The 21,437-nt window shown below is 46.2% G+C and overlaps 1 protein-coding gene across 2 annotated transcripts; it reads right to left on the reverse strand.

Annotated features, from left to right (window-relative positions):
• Positions 1 to 657: 657 nt before the first annotated feature.
• Positions 658 to 21,012, reverse strand: LOC135387806 (E3 ubiquitin-protein ligase SHPRH-like). 2 transcript variants are annotated; one of them, XM_064616946.1, is made up of 24 exons: positions 20,572 to 21,012; positions 20,432 to 20,503; positions 19,687 to 19,949; positions 19,050 to 19,287; positions 17,532 to 17,805; positions 17,309 to 17,447; positions 16,496 to 16,711; positions 15,477 to 15,705; positions 13,510 to 13,710; positions 11,941 to 12,104; positions 10,982 to 11,155; positions 10,835 to 10,917; positions 9,330 to 9,424; positions 8,304 to 9,264; positions 6,280 to 6,453; positions 5,706 to 5,899; positions 5,082 to 5,152; positions 4,812 to 4,973; positions 4,637 to 4,738; positions 3,144 to 3,401; positions 1,954 to 2,046; positions 1,710 to 1,796; positions 1,157 to 1,335; positions 658 to 1,094 (listed from the first exon to the last, which is right to left on the reverse strand). In XM_064616946.1, exons 1-24 carry the CDS (start codon positions 20,654 to 20,656, stop codon positions 950 to 952), a joined length of 4,659 nt encoding a protein of 1,552 aa, XP_064473016.1. In that variant the 5' UTR covers positions 20,657 to 21,012; the 3' UTR covers positions 658 to 949. The 2 variants fall into 2 exon arrangements, with proteins under 2 accessions (XP_064473016.1, XP_064473017.1); XM_064616947.1 differs by lacking the exons at positions 658 to 1,094; positions 1,157 to 1,335; positions 1,710 to 1,796; positions 1,954 to 2,046; positions 3,144 to 3,401 and adding an exon at positions 3,867 to 4,363.
• Positions 21,013 to 21,437: the final 425 nt, after the last annotated feature.

Raw genomic sequence — 21,437 nt, forward strand, 5'->3', positions numbered from 1 at the left:
GGTTCACTGAGGCGATCCAAATGTGGTTTCTTCCGTACCTGCAGATCACACTAGCCCAGTTGTCAAGGGGTTTATTTCTTCCCTTGGATTGGATGAGCTCAACATTGGCTGATGCTCACGATGAGCCGCAGACATATCAATCGTGGCAACTTTTTGCATCAAGTACCGCGTTGGTTTTTACCGCGTTCGCTTGTCGGAACAGGATTTCCCTGAACGTTTGTAAGTGTCCGGGATGCAAGAACAGAAGGTACATGGTACCCATCGGTACATTCAAAGGATAAGTAGGAAGAGAAATTTGGTTAAACCAGAAAACCTCTGGCCCTAAATATAACTTGCGTGCTCCAGACACTATGGTTCAGCGAGGTCATAAACATCCAGATTGCGTCGAAAAAATCCTCCATGACGTCGCAGCTGACTAGAACTTTTGTACAGCTATGCTGTGTTTCCTGTAATTTCATTACAATATGTTTGAGATGCTGCAGTGATGCAGGAATAAGAGAGAAAAATTATGTAAATTGCACCTTTCACGTTCACGATGCACTGGGGCCCGTTGCAGAAATTTCTTTTCGCACCATCGGTTTCAAAGTGACCACAACACTATGATACGCTGCACAGCACTACTGTTACGTCAGTGTTGCAATCACACAAGTACAAACGTAGAATTAATGACTTTTAATAGTATAAAAAGTTCTATACAACTTGAATTAGTTATATAAAAAGGATGATTTGATGACTTTCAGCAATGAACATTAAAAAGTGAAGCACTAAAACCTTCGTCATTGAAAGAGGTCACATTTCCTTGAGTTTGAGGGACACATAAGACAAAGAGGACAACTTTTCGTCTTCCTTGAAGGTCTTCGTTGTCCGCAAACTTAAGGAAACGTTACCTCTTTCTACCGTACAGCAGCTCGCTCGACCATTCCAATTTGCTAGTCATTGGCTCGTTGACTTAATCAAATAACTTCTGCAAATCTCCTATTGTCATGGCATCCTGCTCCTTAACACCGTCCACACACACGGGGGAAGTCTTCATGTATTCTACGATGCGTTCTTCAATGGTGCCGCGCACCATGAACCGGTGCACGTAGGTTTTCCTAAACAAGGATCAACACATCAACAACACGAACAACAACAACAACAAGAGAGAAGACTATACCGCGTCTGGCCTATCCTGTGAACCCTTCCAATGGCCTGCAGTTCTTCACCCAGGTTGAGGATAGGTTCCACGAGTAGCACGTTGGTCGCCTCCGTGATGTTGAGACCCTTGGCACCAAAGCTGAGTGGCATCAACAGCACGGAAATGTCGGGCTCGTGCCGAAACAGAGCCAGGTTGTTCTGCGGATCAACGACGATTAGATGGTTCGAAAAACAGGATGGACCTCCACTAGTCAAGACTTTGGTTAATTTCATTATTTAATTATCACCCCCCATTACTAAAAGTGAGGGTCTGGATCTGCCCCTGGCTGCATTTGTATCCGGTTCAGTTAATCATCTCTTTGCTTCATATTTGATTAAGTTTTATAACTATGCCCCTCATATCAGCTTTAGCTATGTATCTATTCATTTCGTGTGCGCTTCGGTTACGTGTCGGTTTTAAAATACTTACTCGCACGTGCCAGTGTGCAACAGGTTGTTACAGTGTTTAGATTGCAGCAAGGGACCGTTCACAGTGGCCCTGGTAAAATTTTATGAAGTCCTACGAAACTAACCTTGGCTGTGCTTCTGTGGACGAAGGTAGTGAATTCAATGTCATTGTCCCCGAAGGCCTTCTTCAGGATTTCTATTACAGCCAACCACTGGTGAAAAAGAAAAGGTTAGTACTGCGGGGTGGAATGCAGGGGCAAGGGATTAGATAACGTAAACAAATACGATCAATTTGGCGATTAGAGAACATTTTATCGACTTTGGCTTAACATTTTATTAACCTCGAGGCAGAAAGTCTCGCCGTCTCACCTTAGAGAAGACTATGGACTTTGCAGAAGGGTCGTCTCGTCTTATCTTGAGAATGGTGCGTACGACGGCCTCCACTTTCGTAGAGTAATTTCCCTGCAGAAAAGTCCAGTCAGATGGGAAGAGTTACAACCTGGATCGCTAAATCACATCGTAAGCAAAATTAATTATAATTCGGAAACTACTAATTAGCTATACGAGTAGAAGGCAACTAAGGCTACTGACGTAACGTACGTGAAGCGAGGAAGGCGACAAAAAGAAATTAGTCTCATTAATATCGGCTGATCGACACGATGTACAACCACCCTTTATTTTCTCAATCACCGACAGACAGAGGCCGACATAATTCGTGTCCTATTAATGTAATCTATTCAACCCGGTAGCAAACCTGCGTTAAACCAGCAACCTCAGCTTTTTCTAATCCCGCGTTAGAATCGGTCGCTCCGTCTCGCTCTTCGACTCGACAATTTCATATTTGTGGCTTTCGAATAAATCGAACATATTCGAGATATTTGCGGATATTCGAGCTTCCCGTGCTCGTGACGTCAGCGCCAAACATCATCGAGCGTGTCCGCAGATGATTTCTCGACGGCTTCTTGCCGGTCCCGCAGGATGAGCGTTATCCGGATCCGCTCTTGGGAACAATCGCCGGTGGCAATGCTCGTCGCTGTCGAATTCTCCAAACGCCAATAAATTACCACATCTGTGCTGCGTGACCATATTGAACTATACACCCCAGTATTTCGAGCGAGTTTCTCCAAGGCGGTATTCGTGAACGCCTCCCGTCGTGGGAGGCGTGCTAGCTAACACATTTGTCATAAAGCAAATGCAATGTCAATTTGTCATCTGAGAATTGAGCAGCTTTGACGCAAAAGATACCCCACAACCCCACAAGTGTGGTACACCTCACTCTGTAGCAGAGTCAATTGTCTTGTGGGAGTGGCAACCTTTTCCTCGTCCTTTCATGGCTGATGCCTCCACTTCTGTGATTAACAAAATGTGGTTGTATGTGCACGTTGCAGTAAACAGGGCTGCTTGAAGTCATTATTCGATTCAATATTCCGAGTCAAATATTTCCAATATTCGTATTCGACATATTTACTAATCGCGCAGCCCTAAAAAAATATTATTCGTGTCACACCAGCCTGAGAAGGGACACGTCGGATTTATGAAACTGGTGATGGAACACTGACCTTGACTTGTATGTCAGGGTCCGGATTCTCCTTGGAACGCATGTCGACGTAGAAGACCTCGTTATGGGCGCAAGCGCTTCGGCAGACGGCGCAGGAGACGTTTCCTCCGTGGGACAGCCGCGGAGAGGACAGCATCATCTGGATGCAGCTGATGCAGAATGCGTGGCCGCACTGTAATACGCTCCACTTCTCCCCGAGGGCGCTGTGGCACACTGGGCAGAGCTCTGCGTTGCTTGACCCATCGCTCATGCTGCTGCCCTACACGGAACCATATCTAGTTGCGTATCTCCAGCATTGTTACGCTATTTTTTGGAACAAATAGCTTAAATTTTACTGGACAACTAGTCAACTACTTTTGTCACTGTTATTTGCGTCGGTATGAACCTGTCTCGCAGCAAGTTGGGAATATACCATTACCGGGTCTGATATTGACAGCAGGGCGTGCAAAAGAGGGGTTCTTCTGGAACAAACTCTCGCGCGAAATAATTTTCGTTTAAAGGGACTATTGCATCCGGAAACTCGCGTTTGAGACTGACACGGTAATGTTTGACACCGCTTCACAGTCTACTCGGCAAAGTTCCTCTTCCGAAAACAGCTTACATATTAAATAAACAACTGAGCCCCAGCAATGACTGCAACATGAAGACGTAGGCGAGGCACACGTCTCAGGAACTTGTCTGCAATCATTGCGCGAGCGCTCAACGTCGTGTCTTCATGTACACTGCTAACCGTGGGGAATATCCTGCTACACAGCCACAACATATTCCGTAGCAGACGACAGGAAAACATGCCGACGGTGTCATCTGCTAAGTGTCGTCTGCTAAATGCATAGTACGCCACTCCCAATATTCCGCACCGTGTGAATGCTCAACATAACACGGTACGGAACTTGGGCTCTGTGAGCAGTGTTTTCACTTTTTCTTCCACTAGAATATTCCGTGAGGATGTCGCTCGTGTGAACAGACGGTAAGTGAAAAGTCCTCGGTAAATACGTCGACTTTTGCTTACCAGCGTGAGCTCTGGCGCGATCATGTCACGTGGAACACGGTGTTACATTCCTGGCTGTACGAACACGTTCGACGCTAGCCCAGAAGTGACATTCCATGACACGATGGCAGACTCTCCACGACCTGCAGATGCCCGCCCACCGGTTGCCAAAGGGCGCTCACTGATAAGGCTTGTCCGTGCAAAGTTTTCTCCGATTTCCAGAGAGAGGATTCCTGCGTACTCTCAGCATCCGTCGTCTGCTCTCGCCAAATTGGGCAGGAACTACTCCACTAATTCACGTTGGATTTCGGCGATTAGTGTCGGTCATGGACCAGTGAAACGGAGCTACAGTTCCGGAACCGATCAGGACGGATGGAACAGTCCCTTTAAGGACAGCTACCAGCATGTCCTTTGTCCTACGTGCGCAACTGCTACATACGGGGCTACTACCACCATAATTATGCCAATCTACGAGAACCTAGGGGTAATACGGAAGAGGGACTCACTTTTTCCAGATTACGCAGGTAAAACAGTTGTCCGAGTTTCCTTTTCAGGTCCGTCCCGTGAAACTGTCGCTCTGCCAGCAGCTTACATCTTTGATCTTCCACCTGTCAAGGTTATGCTCCAAGTTAAGGTCTTATTAACATCTTTAACCACCAAATAAACACGTCAGGTATTCACCTCCCACGGCCGCAAGACATTCATGGGTTTCTCATCTTCTTTGCCCCTCCTCGCCCTGGACGACGGCTCCGGAAGTTGAACTTCCAACCGCACAGTGGCCATTTCGAGTTCGTCCAGCGCGGCAACGAAGTCACGGACTTGCATGTAATAGGCACGCATTGCCTGCGACGCAAAAAGCCCAGATTGTTTGTGAGGCAGGTATGGAGAGCAAGATAATGCAGACGGCGCAGAATAAATGAACGCTTAAATATTGCGAGAGAGTTTACGAACCCGGAACTCGTTCTTCAGCGTGGAAAACAATTTTGCGTGAAGGCTGGCATCGGAGCTGACAGCTTTTTCACCTGCAAATGCATCGTGGCAAATGCATGAACATGTGCAATGATTTATTCGAACGAAATTGGGCGGTCGCACCCGTCTACGTTCCGGTCCAGCAGTGCGTAGCCGTGCACCACCAGGCATGCCGATGGCGTGTGTGTGTTCGAGACACGTTTATTTATTACTCACGGCGAATATGGGTGGTCAAAATATGGCAACGCCGCCTAGCGCTCGAAAAAAGGTCACGCGACTGTTGTTAATCTGGTGGCAGTGCACGTGCGGCAAGGCTTAGCGAGCCACAACGCGTCTTTGATGCGGCGAGTATGGCTTCCCAGCACGTCAGACCCTCATTCGAAGCAACTCCCTCTAGTTCCAACTCCGCTTTATCCTAACAAATCTCCTTTGAGTTGGTACTAAAAGGATTGCACTGTACAGACAACTGCATGCAGACCGCTGCTAGGTGTGTTACTAGCTGCTACAAGTGGCCCACACTGTAGTAGGCGAGCCCCTGAAAACACATTGGGCAATGTCACTCATGCGGGTCAAGTACGGACACGAGAAGGAATTACGCCGCTTTACCGATGATGTTGACGTGACGACAGAGGCACCGAATGATCTTCTCCAGTTCACTGTCTCCCCAGTTTCCGCGACGCGTTTTGAGCAACAGGGCAACGTCCTTGTCCTGCGCCTCCTCGTGCCCCGTTTCCTCGTCGAAGCAGAACAGACGACTTTCGTACACGTTGAATTTCTCGTGACATCTGCAGTATACGCACCTGAAATGATACACCACCTGAATGTACGCATCTTGGTACATACCCGGGTACATCCTCATCAGGTGCAAAACAAGGAGGAAGGATTCCGTCCAAATGTGGGAAATATTGAAAGTGAAGGAACGCAAAATAATTTTAACCAGCGAGGAGTTTCGGTAACAAACATCCAGCCAATAAGGAGAAGGACGAGGCGCTGCGGTACAACATCAGCAAAAACTTTGGCTGAAAGCGCATGATCGCGATGCATTCAATTCTTCAATTGTAATTGTTACGAGCAATTATTTCGGACTAGTTGTTTCACTCATCTGCAGATACAATATATCATTGATTTCTGTGAGTCCTCTACTGGTCAGTACACGTACTACAGGGGACAACATACTCACTTCTCTCTGCTCTTTTTCCTAGGCCTCAAGTGGCAATCAACAGCTGAAGCGACATCCTGAGCAGACGGCCGGGCCGAGAGGCCGCGAACGTCCTTTTGAAGAAGCGTGCGTGTATCGTGCAGCTTGGTCAGCTCACTTTGAAGTACATACTGTAAGCCGTGTGCATTTGTGAATCTGAAGGGAAAAGAATTGTTGTCACAAACATCAACATAATCAAGCTGTCAAATCCACGCCCTGTGAACTAAAGACGCAGCATTTTTTGAAGCGCTAGCCGCAGATGTAGGTAGATATCCGCAAAACACAATATGTAGTCAATACAGATTGAATGTGGACACCACTCAAGTGGATGTGGATCGGTTGCAGACGTCCACACGATGAATTCGTAGCCGATGGGACAGGGATGAACAATGAGAAAGCATCGAACCAGTCACTTTTTTTTTCTTTTTTTTTAAATTCTGTTCACCAGTATCAACTCGACCCTGCAATATTGGTGTCCGCTTTCCGCACAGCAAAAGTGAGTGTTAATGAGAAGTGTTAACGAGAGTTTTGCCTTAATTTAGTCATTTCAGGTACACAAATTAAATGAATGAATGAAACGACTAGAGAGAGTGTCCCTGCTTTTGAAATGTTTGTAATATCCTGTTTTGACAACTAGGTAATAAATGAAAGCGGCGCAAAAATAAGTTTCTGTAAAAGCAACGTACACCAGTGTACTTGCTATGCTTGCGTTTCTACGAGGCAATTACAGTGACTGTGCGGATCGGGTTGCAAAAAAACTGATCCGCGCAGGTACTTATTTCTCGTAACTAGACGTGACGTATTGATCACGTACGATCGTACGATCACGTAATTCCATTGATCATTGACTGCCTACATCGGTATGATACTTTTTTAAATAAAATTCTATCAGTACTGCGAAGTAAGAATGGTAAAAGGCACTGTACAGATGGAGAGAGTGCTGTCTGGAAATCCAGAGTAAACCTTAGAAAGCGCAGCCAGTTTTTGGATTGAAACCTCCCAGTTTCCAATGCGACCACCAACAAACGAATGTTGTGTCCACTCAGGATGTTACGTGGGAGAAGAGAAAGGAGGAAGTTGATCTCGCATTTCATTAGATGGAAGAATCAGATGTTTAAAGACACTGTAAAGCGGCAGCAGACAGACAGGTTATGTTTTCCAGCTCGTTGCTCGTAAACCCGGCCCAACAAGTTGTACGTGCGACAGGGAATGCTAAATTCTTTTAATCTGCTAGTAAAATTGCGGTAAAACTGCTCAGGGCGACATCTGGTGGGAAATAATCGCCAGTTTGTTAAGCAACAGTGGTCTATGCTCCCGAATGGCTTGTTGCTCATTGCGACTATGTAGCCGACACGTAGCATACTTCTTTTGTTTTAGACACAGTGTTGTGCGCGTGCGACGTAGTTTGACAAGCAATGCCAACACCACCTAGATAGAGAAAGCCTGCCTTACTCGTTGACATGACGTAACTAAGAGTCAGCCAATCAGGATCGTGCTTTCAGCAGTCGTCGCCATGGAGACAAACCAATGTCATCTACCAGCAGTGATTGAACGTCGCTGCATACTAAATGGGAAAACTTGAAAAGAAAGTGCAAAACGGTCCCATATCTTTTTCAATACTGATTTTTTGGAAAGCATGTTGCACTTTTTGTCTAAATATTCGGGACTGTAGGTTCCAAGTTAGCTGCAATCATTTGAGAGTTCCAGAATTCTCAGAAAGGCAAATCGCTGTAGTGGACGATTTCCGAATTTATATGTCCACACGGCGAAGGCCTTCCGTATCTAGGTGGCGTTGGCAATGCGCAGTTGGAGGCAACTTTGACACAGTGTTGCTCATAAATTTCAATTTTAGTTTCTAAAAAAACTACGAACGCAATTGGGACAAAAATTGTGACACAAGAGTACTGAACGCTCAGGATATTGAATAGATGAATTTCCTGAGATTGGAGCTCTACTGCTTTATATAGTACCTTTAAGACAGACCCAGTGCAGCCTCGACTACTCACCTATCCTTCAACACGTAGACGACACATTTCTTATTCTCGAGGTCAGCCTTCACTCTGTCTACTAACCACTCGTCCCTGTCCCTTTGGATGCAACCGTCGAGGAGGACGACCCACCATGGTTCGCTCTTTGGAAGTAAGAATGCGCGCATATTTTCTTTCACGGTCCTAAAGGCTTCCTTCATTTGGCGTCGGCAGGGTTTTATCTTCGATCCGTACTTATCCAAGTAGTACTTCCTGAGTTTCCCTGCTTCCCGGCGTAATCTGTCGTCGCCTGGGGCACGCGCAATGTACACCTTGTTCCGAGATTCGCTCTTCGAGTGTCCCGCATGTAACGTTGATGAATGTGATTCGTCTCTCACCGATGAATGCCGTTCATTCTTTAAGGGTGAGCCACCACTTACCACCGAGCCAGACTCGGCCCAACAGGATGAACTATTTGTTGCTGATGATTGTGACTCAATCTTAGATGATACATTTGCTAGTGACTCAGCCTCAGAAGCTGAGTCAAATGCCGCGCGTGATTCAGCATTCAAAGACAACCCACGAGAAACATGCCCCTCATTACGAGGGCGTTGCACGTCTTTCGCTGAAGGAGGCTGCGTTGTGTCGCACAAAAATTCTTCTTCAATTTCCGTATCCGAACACGTGTCACTGTCGGAACTATCGTTTGAGTCACCACAACCACTTTCGGAACTTAAACCAGCCGGTGCTCTGCAGGTACCAGGTTCGTCCAGAACGGAGACACACTCAATATCACACGTCGAACTGCTCAATCCGTTTACACTTTGTGCACCATCATTACAGGATTCGAGCAACTGAGCCAGGTTGTGCACAGCGTGCAGCTGCTGAAGTTTGTCCGTCTTGATGTCTTTGCTGTGATCTTTGGCTGACCACAAGACCTGACGGTACATTTCCGCAGCTTCCTGTAGTTCATCTTTAATTATGTGCACTCCTGCCAAGCCTGCGATTTAAATATCGGGAATGTAAACTCGCGCAAAGCGAGTCACAAATGGTCGATAAGCTCACCGTTCATAGCGGCGACCATGAGTCTATGTGCCTCTTCACATTCTGTGGTAGTCTTTTTGATCAAGCAAGTCAACAGTTCCTCTATTGTGAGGGAGCTGGAGCAGTTTAAAAGATTATTAGGGGAGGGCAAATACAAATACATTATCATCATTGCAAACATGTTTCAATCGTAACTTTTATCACAATTTCCACAAATCGATAAGTCATACTTTTTGTACGTGACCGCTCGATATCACTGCCTATTACTGTCGAGCTCGTCTATAACGATACTGATGGGAATGTAAAATCCGAACTGTGGTGAAATCGCCAGTAGGGGTATATCGATGAAGTAGAATGTCACTGAATATGCACGTCTATTGAAGCCAACATTTTATTGGACGCTCAATTGTCTGCCAATTCACATTTTGTAAGGCACCGTACTTCGCAATGAGCCCATGAGCCCAATGGGCCCATAGCCTTTGTTGGGGTCTTAAGGACGAAACTCTGGGCTAGCGTTGTCCCAGGGCAAGCAAGGAAGTCAGACACGACCAACCGTCTGTTTTGATCCAGTCCGAATGATCGCACTTCATCATCCTCCATCGGGACCATTTATTTTCGTCAACCTCACGCGTAATATAGTGACAAAGAAATATAAGCGATAATATACCAAAAGACAATAACAAAAAGGAAAGACAAGAATTTGCGCTGGACTCAAAAAACTGTTCGGTTCAACAGTTTTGCACTGGTACGCAGATGCAAAATCTTTAAAGGGTTGCTTAGTTACCCGATTGCTTAGTTTTCAATAAAAAATGGGCTCTTGCTTCTCAATTTTTTATTGTACTACAGACTGCCTGTAGAATTCTGATCACTATAGGCAAGCAACTTTTGCAACAATCATCACATTCTGAGTCTTCTTTACGTATGATTCAATGGATGATTTGAAAGAAACTCACAATCTGATCGTAATACTGGAGCTATCATTACATTAAAGATTGTTATAAATGGGCTCAACTCTTACATATAACCCTAAATATTATATATGTTTACGCTAAAAATGCGAAGCATGCCTAAGGTGTCTAATAATAATGGATATTGTACACATTCTTCATTAAAAGCTCTTAAGCTATTTTTGTTACAATTACACGCAGACCCGCACATCATAACTAGGCTCTGAGGTTTTCGGGTTTTACCCAATTCTTCCCCTAATTTACCCTCCCGAATCGCACATTTAGTGATTCGGGAGAAAACGGATTTCTCCCGGAACCGTAGGTCCTTTTGTCGTGCTGCGCGGTACTACGGCGGGAAGGGATCACGGACGTAGGGAGGTGACACCGCAGTCGTGAGGGCGAAACGCATGGTACGCTTACCCAACGTCAAAACGTCAAGTAGACAACCTCGTACATGCGATGAAAAAATGCCCGCGGATGACCACCCGAAACACACGGGATGCTGACAGAGCGAGCGGCGCGTGCATTGCCAATGTTGCCAATTATTACTCTTTTTTTTTTTTCACAGAAAGCACTCACTCTGTTCTTAGTGGCAGGAACTTTCCTCTGACAGCCTGTGGGTGGCAGCACGCTTGTCTAAGTGATGTCAGGGGCTTGATGAGCTGCCGCGAAAACATGTCACGAAGTCAAAATTCGTGTTGGAGGGTGATAAAAAGCGAGCCTTACGAGTGTAACTGAGTGAGGATCCAGCTGCCCCATCTTCGTGTCAACGTTGTGGTACTTGTGGATCTCCCTCGCCAATGCCGCGGAGCAGGCCTGAGCCTGGCGTTTGTAGAAGACTTCTTCGATCGCCGAAAAACTCAGCGGGTGGTAGAAGCTCTCCTGAGGTGGAACTCCTATCTACATGGGACGACGACTCATACAGAAGATGTCGCAAACTTGTTCACGGTTGAAAAAGTTTGCGAAGTTCAAACTTTTAATTCGGAAAAAAACTCAAAACGGTTCACAAAGCTTCAGTCTTATTGCGTATGCGTGTTTATCTCCTTCCCAGAAGCAGACACCACGTGTCCATAATACGGCGCAATTCCGTTAATTTGAACTCAAAGGGGATTTGTTCGAATAAAGTGGAGTTGAAGTTAAAGGGAGTTGCTCTGAACGAGGGCTTGATGCACTCGATTGGAGATGAGTCGCGACTTTCTAGGCCTTGCCGCACATTCACGGTCATGCCTTACCGGAAATCTAAGGGTTGATTCACACGACATAACTTTAGTGGCATGCTTGGCTGCCCTCCGCAGTCTTCAATTGTGTGCAGCCGTTGCTGGAAAGAAGTTGCACTAAAAGTTGCATTGTGTGAATTCACCCTGGGTGCACATTCATATTATGTTTTTACGGGCAACTGTCCAAAGATCTCAGTGCAGCAAATAATATGTTATGTACGCACTTCCATTCGTTTCTTCAGCTGCAACTCTACCAACGTCGTTCGCGACGTTGAACCCAACCCCATCACATATCCCGTGAACGTAACCCACCGAACCAGTTCAAGAAAATAATGGGCAGCCGTCCACGCCTTTTTGGAGGCTGTCTAGCCAACAGGAATGGTCGTGGTCCCTTTGAAACAGCGAGGCTTACTGTCTTTTGTGGGAGGTTTGTGACATCACTAGAACCAAGAGGAATCCTAACCATACCTGGTCTAATACGTCCTTCTTCATGATCCTTCGAAAGCACTTGGACAGAACAGACACCAATGGCTCTGTTGTTCCACTGCAGTACGGACCGAGAAGCAACTCACTCCACCAAAGTTGTACATTGTACGGCTCCTCACCAAGAAACAGCAACAGACCGTAAAGATCTGCGATCAAGTGTGCATACAGCCTCGTAAGACATTAAACAGTCTCTGTTGGAGGTCAGTCAATAAATGACCGCCTCTGCATGTTCCCTTACTGGTCTGCTTTAGCCAGTCATGGGTAAAAAATGTACCTAGGTTACAGTTTACAGTTAGTTACAGCTGCAATTACTGCATCAAAGTAACCTACCACAGATAGTTACACTTTACAGTTAACAAAGAGCTTTACCTATGTCGTTACAGTTACAAGTTAGCTCTGTAGAATCATAGTCCAGTCGCCGTCCGATTTTTCAGACTCAGCGGGGGATAGTGCAAGAATCCGAATAATCGGGCAGTCTGAAAAACCGAAAATACGTTTAAGCACTGGTAGGCTGGAAAAATTTGTCGATGCTTTCCTAACGCGCTTCCAGCTCTGCCTGAAAACATCAGCTTCTATTTCCCGAAGCAACATTTTGTAACTGTACACTGGCAGAGACACCGCAGTCATCAAGTCCGCAAGTCGGTTTCACCTAACGCACGCGTGCTTTAGGTGAAGCTCGCTTTAGAGTGCTGTCGCGCGACTCGCGGGCGGACAGCATGTGCTGGGCCTTTTCGAATCAAGCCGTTGGCCAAAAACTAAAACGCAAAAGCGTTACCCCAGACCCCTTCTACTCAGAGGAATGAAAAATAAACAACCATTGCCTATTTTTTTGCCTCAGTATTTTAGTTGGTCGATTTCTTATGATACGAATTTCGAACGATACCAATATTTTTCCGTCACTCCAAGAGAGAAATTCGCTGGTTGGGCAAACAGAGTTTGAAATATCGAGCAACGGGGTTGTACGGCGTCCGAAATTTTGGATGTCCTTATACATCGACTCTACGGGACCCGCGGCCATATTCCTCGAACGAGGCCGAATAATCGAGCGTGTCCAAAAAATCGGGGTCCAAATAATCCGTCAGCGATTGTATCTAGTTATTGCAAAGAGTAACTAGTCACAGCTACAAGAAGTTCCTTGTAACTCAGTTCCCCCAAGTACTAGCTTTTGCTACTATAGACTCATGCGTCCTTGGATTTGAGGTGGGGGAGGGGGGGGATTTGAATTTTGGATTCGTGGGAGGGGTGAATACAAATAGGCTATAATGCTGAGTAAAAGCTGAAGATGTCGTGAAATTTTTTAATGAAAGAAAAAAAAAACGTGAAAGAGGAACATGCCATGTGGCAGGCACCAAGTATTTGGTGTCCACCTGGCTACAGTGAGCACTTTGGATTAGTTGGATTCTTGTGGTTTTCTGGTCTTACCCGAAGGTACAGCGATGCAGGTCGGATTTCTGGGGGGAGTCACCGGTATCACCCGTCGTAATAATACTAAAACACGAGCCTCTAAGTGGGCGCAGTACGTTCTAGCCAGAATCCGTGCATATATCCTACCTTTCAGTCCCTTCTGGATCGGAGTGCCAGTAACGCACCAACGATTGACGGCATCCAGCTTGAGAGCCATCTGGGAGCACTTGGTAGTAGTGCTCTCGACCATCTGCGCCTCATCCAAGCAGATGCGCCACCATGTGACGGCTGGCAGGGGACTCGGTGCGTGCAGAAACTTTTGGGGCCTCCTCATAGATCGAGCGTCGTCTGCACAATTAAATAATATTTTTGCGAAAGATGGACAAACGGAAAATGTGCGACAGAATTCTGTCACGGGCTTTGTCCGAATGCTGCCAAAGACGACGCTCTGTACCACAAGTGGGACCAGCCTGAATACCCGAATCATGTTCAGCAGAATCTGATGGCATGCCCACCAAATGGAAATCTGAACGGAAGCTTAAATCTTCAACTTTTAACGAATAACTAGCCACCACCACAAATTCCGTCGTCCATTTAATATTTTCTCGGGCACATTATGGCTGTTAGTAGCAAATCTACATGATTTATGCAAACAGGAATGAACATAAGTAGTTTTTTTTTTACCCTTTCAATTGTCTGTACCACAATCAAAAGTACAGACAATATTGTAACCTTAGTATTTACTGAATGCAATAAATAGGGCATCAAATACCACTTGAGTACATTATGCTGAGAGCGCCACCAGATGGCGGCACTACTGGTGTCTGACGCGACTATCTCAATACTTTTGCCTTCACAATGACAATGCTGCAGTCTGTGTAGCCAATATTGTTGTCTATCAGATTAGGGTTTTTCAAACTGCATTCTCCCACAACGTCCTGCGTCCAGTGTCACGGAACACGCGGCAACCGTTGTTGTGCTCGAGGCCCATCTCCATCAGCATCAGCGACTGGCACATGCTGGCTGCTAGCTGCAGACACGTCGTCATCTTCATCATGCTGCTTGGTCATTCGATCGTTAAACCTCTTACATTTTACGCCTTGTGTCACCTCCAATGTCTGGTCAAACCTAACACTGTACAAAACATCACTCTATGTACGGCTGTGATGAGAAAACTTGACCCGGCACGTCCCGTATGACTAGAGAGAACGTGGGGGATGAATGCTTTCACCTTCTATGTCGCATGGCACATGTGACATGCACACTGACACATGCGCATGTGACGTAGCGTAGCAAATCTGACATGATGGCACACTCACCATTCACATTTCTCCACCCTGTGATGGGAAAAGAGAAGACCCTGTGTAGAACACATTAAGGTGCAGAAGTATGCTTCGTGAAAAGCATCCCTACTGCATTCTTTGTGGTTTTAGCGACTAGGTTTCGCGAATGTGTGCAGTACAGTTCTCAGCTTCATTCTGTAATTCGAGGAATACTGTCCTATGCGGTGGACACTTCGCAGGCGTGCTCCACAAAGTTTGTAGCAGGGATCGGAGCCGTTGTTTTTTGCGGTTCGGTTCGGGTTCCGTTCCGCGGCAGTGCAAAATATTGGTTCAAACCGGTTCAGGAAAGTGAATTTTGAGTAGATTGCCATGGTTTAAAAGCAAGCACATCCATACGATCCTGAAATTACACAAATGTGCTTTTGTTGTTGTTCTTGTTGCTGACACAGCAGTGATTCAGAGCAACACTGCGTGTTACGCATCTGCGTTTCAGGTGCAACGTTACGGTAGCATATTGTACTCTCATCGTATGCACCCTGTTACATCCTGCTCAGGACTGGCTGTTATTCTCACAGCCCAAAATGAAACCTCGGAGTTGCTGGACAACAAAAATCGCGTACAAGGAAGCCTACAACTGCCAAAAGGAACAGTGGGTTTTTAGTGGTTTTCGGTTCGGGTTCAGTTTTGGTTCTGATCCCTGGTTTGTAGGGGTACCATAAGTACCCACGAGCACCCCTCTACTTGGATACACCCATAGCAGCAGCAACAAATAAAGATGTCACCCCTAACTTATATGCGTCTTGGTGAAAACAAATGTAAAGCTATGCTCACCATTCCTCGATGGGAAGTCAACGAGATAGATTTCCCTTCCCAAGACGTCATAGGTGACAAGAACAATGTCGTACGTTGCCAAAGTCGCGGGTGAGATGAAGCCCTGCTTCTGAACTCCTTCATAAACCAGGACGGACGTCGAGCTCAAATGCTTCTCACTTTCCTCTTGCCACTGGAAACTGATACTGGCCGGACAAATTATGAGGGTCGCCTTGATCTTCAATGTTTCCTAAATAAAACGCCCGTTGAAAGCGGTACAAGATGCCTACCTGAAGCAGTGATGGGCAGAGTACCAGGAAAAGTACCTCAAATGAAGTACTAAATACCCGCAAATATACTGTACTTTGAATACGGTAAAAAGTCCTGCCGGTGCTAAATATCTAAGTAAAGTACTATAAGATAAGTATTTAAAGAGATTGAATTATTTAAATTTATTTTACTAAAGAACAAGCTTTCGGACGGAGTCCGTCCTTCCTCAGGTGCTATACATTGAACACTTGGTAGAGATATTTATACTAATGTCTAAGTAAGTTTAGTAAAATAAATTTACGTGTCTCAATCTCTTTAAATACTTATCTTATTCACTTGCAAGCACTAGACTTTTCCCATTTTCGCCTAAAGTACTATAAAGTGGCGAGAAATGCACTTGAAGAACGTATTAAGTATGGGCCTTCAAATACAACGTTCTGTTTTCATTCCACACCTTGTAGCTCTTTACAGAAACTAATATGCACATACACACGTTCAAATACAACCTCTCAGGGAAACCGCAAACAGACACCGCTATATGCACGACCAAATAGCAGTGACCAAGCAAGGCTCACAGAAGGATACTTGAAGTACTCCAACCAAAAGTACAGCAAAGTGCACTTCGAGTAAAGTAGAAAGTACGAAAGTATTATTTGCAGAATTACTTTACGTAAAGTAAAAGTACCCAAGAGGAGTACTTTACGTATTAAGACCGAGTACTTCACGTACTGCCCATCACCGATCCGGAGACGCAGTAAATCTTTATCTACCCGTTTGGGGTCCGTCCAACATTGAGGGCACAGGTAGTCGTCATCCGCGGAGCCAGTGCAAGCAGAGTGTTGATAAACTCGGCATTCTGAGCACTGTACCAGGTCTTCAAAGTCATCAAAGATGCCAAGCTCCCCGCAAAAACACTTGAACGTCAACGCTTCCTCTTCATCACCAACTGAGCAGTTCTTACTCCCTGTGTCTTCGCTGCAATGCTCCTGTACAAGAGAAATGATCATCTGCTTAAGAAAAATATCGCGCAACAGCCTCATTTAGTTAAAGCCAATCTTTGTGATGAGGAGGTAATGACCTCCAACCTTGCAACACACAGTTAATATATTTCAATTTCAGTTTTAATTTCCCTAGCAGTGAAAGTAAGAGCAAAAAGCCAGCTAGGCTTGACAAAGGCCCTCCCACTAGTATATTGATAAAGCCACCCCTACGGAAATTTTTACGAGGGCAGAGAAAAGCCACCCCAAAAGACCGACCCCGGGGCCATCGCAGATGCTTTTAACTCGGGCCTCAGGTCTAGTCCTAGAAATCTTTTCTCGCGCGTTGGCTTTTGCCAGGTGATGAAAGAAGGAAGTCACTGAAAAGGCACTTGAGGGCATTGTACGTATTGGTCCTTTCTAAGTGTTTTAGCCTCGGAACATCAATTGTCATCTTTTTGCCAGGTGTTCTAGCTCTTTCGTGTAATCAGCCCAATGGGTCACACGGATTTCGTGCGTGCGGGCCAAGATTAATTCTTGGCAGTTTGGACAAGCTAGGAAGCAGTTTGGACAAGCTCCATACGAGGGTTCACAGCCGAAACATACCGTAGTCAGACTTTGCTCGGGCATGGGGTTCAACAAGATGCACGCCAGCAACTCCACTGTCTTTCCGAGGCCCATTTCGTCTGCCAGGATACCCCCTCTCTGATTGGCTGCCATAAAATCCAGTTTCTCCGTCGCAAAGCTGCCAAAAACGAGGACACTTTAATGCTACGAAAGCGAGCAAGACGGGAAAGGCTTAACGGGAGGAAATATTCCCGAAACTTACAACCCGCAGTGAGTGCTGTACCACAGAGACTTGCCCTCCGAGTCGGACAGTTTTGTGTAAAGGAAATTTTCCGTATATTCCCCGAGATCCCGTCGCTCCCTGTGGATCATCCACCGAACGGCTTCTTCTTGGTACCGACGTAACGTTGGCTTCAGGTGTGGATGCTTCACGTCAAACTGTTCCAGGGGAATCTCCTCCGCCCGCTGCCTGCGACGTATCCGCTCGTAGAGCACCTCGCGGTCGTGGCGAGACGACCTCTGTTCTTCCGAGCACCCTGTTGCGCGGTGTGTTATAGAAAATCAGCATAATAATGCTTCGATTCATCGCAATAATGCTAAATCATTCATCGTTAATTGAAGCCCCTAGCTTTCCGCGGCGGAAAATCTACTTTTCCACGAAGCTGGCTTTACAAACCCGCAGGATTCCGCGGGCAAGAGAAAAGCGAACGAGAAAATGCGACACGTTCTCCCAAGATCGCGCACAGAGTCGTCCAGAGTGCTTTCCCAGCCTTCCGTAACTTTTCAGTGGGCAAAGGAAACATAGACTCAACTCTGTCAGCCTGCGTCGCTGTCGCTGACTTTTCCTTTCGGCGCGGCACGTTCAAAATGTTGCCAGTCAATTGGAATAATTCGCTATTGAATATTATGCGAACAACAAACGGTTCTGAGGGAAACTGCAGATCCTGCGAGCCATGGTCAATTCTGTGAAATTTCTCTGACATTCCTCAAACAGGGTTCCACGATGTCTCGCAGGGGGTTCCACGGGTGGTTATTCAGCGCTACATACTGGACATAACGGTAATGGCCGCGCCATGGCCTACAACGCAACTTGACACAGAGACCACCATGGACATGGATACCACATTAAGAACTGGTGGTAGAAAAATGCTTTCCCTTTCAATGTTTCCTTCACACTTTGCCAGATCATCATTTGCTGTGCACGGTCTGAGAGTTTGGTCCCTCCATAACCACCCCTCCTTTGTGATTGGAAAAGAGAAGACACATACAGAATCACCAGTGCGTGACAATACCGACGATTATCACAAACTTAATCTTTACGCGAGTAATATTGTTTGGAAGGTTCAGGTAAAACTGCACGATGTTCCTGTGCGGTACGTGTATTTAGACCGGCTCTGATAGTTGGTAAGTTGACAACACTGCGCAGGAATGCACTATCTGCTATGAAGTCTTTCAAAGCATTGATCGTGCACAACTGATAGCGACAATTAAGCATCCTCTAAGCAGCAACATCCAAGAGTGATACTCACATAATGATAACCATCACACAATGATCGCCACACACGTGTAAATAGTCCTACTCATCTCCGCTAAGTACTAATACTAATGCAAAAGTCATTTTTTCCATATTCCAAAACTGGGCTGTGCTTGAGCAATTCACTAGCACCATTTATGCCACACGCTTTGCGGCTTCAAGCGGGCGTACGCCCCCACCCCACCCCACCCCCTTGCAATGATACATGGACACATATACGATACAGAAGCCAAAATCAATACTTGCTCTCAGGGTGTGGCAGTTGGAAGAAATACTCGACAACTTTCCTTGTGTCCTCGGACACCGATGCCCGTCCGACGTCGATCGCAGACAGGGGTTTGTAGAGTCTGGTACTCGGAAGTTTTACATCCACTTCGACGCACAAATTTTCCACGTTCTTCAGAGACAAATAAACTGTGTACGGCTTTGCGAGGATTTGCAGCAGTTCAAGCGGGATTGAACACGAAACTTGAAGCAGTGTTGCCTTGAGGGAGAGAAATTTTTAAGGACTCGTATTTTATGTCTTTTCACCCACCCCCCGTAGACAAGGGACGTGACGTTAATTCCGTGTCTCTGCCTGCTTTACACAACGACAGGCTGCCCGAGAGGTTGCAGTTAGAGATATTACTGTTTTCTGGAATGCGCGTGGGTATTATTAGATCAGTTACGTTAGACAGCTCCCTAAGACCCAAACATGCTGGCTGTGTAACAGTGCCCCGTTTGGTTAAATTTTGTCGGACTGCCCACAGAACTTAGCGGGAAAGTTTCCGGTATTTAGTATTTTCCCTTAGTATTTCCCCCCCGAGCATTCACTCGCAGAGGCACGGAAACAGCAACGAGCGTTACTTGTCAACGGGATAGGCTTGGAATCACGGCCTCTCACCTCTGTACCATTGGACCAGAGCAGTTCCAAAGATTCCCTGTCTTGTAGGTAACCAATGTAAATGTTTTCACCGTTAATAAGAGATCCAAGCTTGCCACTAACGGTAGCTGCAAAGGTGATGCCTCCGAGTCGAAATAGGCTCCCTACTTGAACTTTATCCTTGCTAACCACCTTCGTAGGATGAACGATAGGAATACAGAAGTCAAACTGGGAAATCGTGTTATGCACCCCTGGTGGAACATTTGAGCGACGTTTTTTATTTCCTGAAACAAGTTAAAACATTAAACGCGTGTGAAGCCGCTGACACAAAAAGGCAGGAAAGCTTTCACACTCTAAAAACTGAACTTCACCGCATAGCACGCTGTGCGCCAACCATTGCCATGAATGATAGGGTTGTCGCTTCTGATTCGAAGAGAGAGAGGGGGGCGTACGCCTTTTTGTGTCAATTTCGATACATGATAACTGACACAAAAGGGGCGTACGCCCTCCTCTCTCCTCGTATCAGGAGCGATATCCCTATCATTCGTGGCGATAGTTGGCGCAGGGCGTGCTGTGCGGTGAAGTTCTGTTTCGAGAGTGCAATGTAGAAAAAGCCTGAGCTTGTGCAGGGGAACGAACAAATAGGGCGACTGGTGTCGTGTCGTCCTTTCGATCGGTTTCCTTGCCCAAGCTCAGGCTTTTTCGACAATGGATTTCATGCACAAGCTTTACTGCAATTATGCTATTTTGTAGCAGGAAAACTTACTTCTCTGATCATTTCTTGCAACTGGTACTAATTCTACGAGGTCGCACTGCTCGGAAGCACTGCAATCGGGCACTGAAAGAATCGTGCATTGTTAAATTTACCCGGCACTACAGTCCAGTAGCCACCAAACAAAAACGCACCTTCCGCGTCCGCAGGATTTGTAAAGAGCGTCTCCGTTGTCCCAGAAACGTTCTTCGTAGGACTGGTGTTTTTCTGTCTTGGCATTTTTGTGCGTGTTACTTTCTCTAATAAATGACGTTGGTTGTTGTTGTACAACACGTGCGCTCATCGCTTGATGGAAAGTGCGCGCACAAGATCGACCATGCCAACTCCGCAGACAAGTGATGCGTCCGTGTCGTTTGCGAATGATCCGTTTACCATTCACTTCGTCCGGCTGGTGCTTTTTTGCCTTTTGTTGCTGTAGGGACAGTAGATGGATGGATGGGTACTGCGGTTGCGGCTTTTCCACTTTCCAGCGTCAGTCTCGCCTAATCCTTTTTTTTTTTTTTAATCAAGGCAGGCGAGGAAACACAACAAAACGCAACCACCTTTTCCCTTTGCAACCGTGACAAGCGAAGTGACCGAAGCACTGATCTCTATGTATAAAGGCTGGATCGCGCATGGGAGAGGGGCTCGTGGGGGAGAGGCGTGCATTCGGGCCGCCATGTTGGGAGGCCCTAAAATGCAGTGTGTGCCCATAGAAAACAATGGGAGGTAAGGGAGATTGTGAGTATTTATTGCGCTGCAGGCGTTGATCGTTGTTTGTCATCACACAATTTTGTAAGGTGCCAGTATACTGATGTATCCTAACAGTATTTCACAGGTGTCCTGTCGTTCGATTCTTAATTACGTTATGTTTTGCATTCCGAAACTAGACCGTCACGGCAGTGCAGCGCTGGGGATTGTACTACAGTACGTTTCCCAGCCAATATTTCAATAAGAAACGATGTGAGGTTAACAACAACCATGTATGTAATATCCCGTGCTGCGTTCTGGACAAAAATTG

Source organism: Ornithodoros turicata, chromosome 3, assembly GCF_037126465.1.
Source record: "Ornithodoros turicata isolate Travis chromosome 3, ASM3712646v1, whole genome shotgun sequence".
NCBI lineage: Eukaryota > Metazoa > Arthropoda > Arachnida > Ixodida > Argasidae > Ornithodoros > Ornithodoros turicata.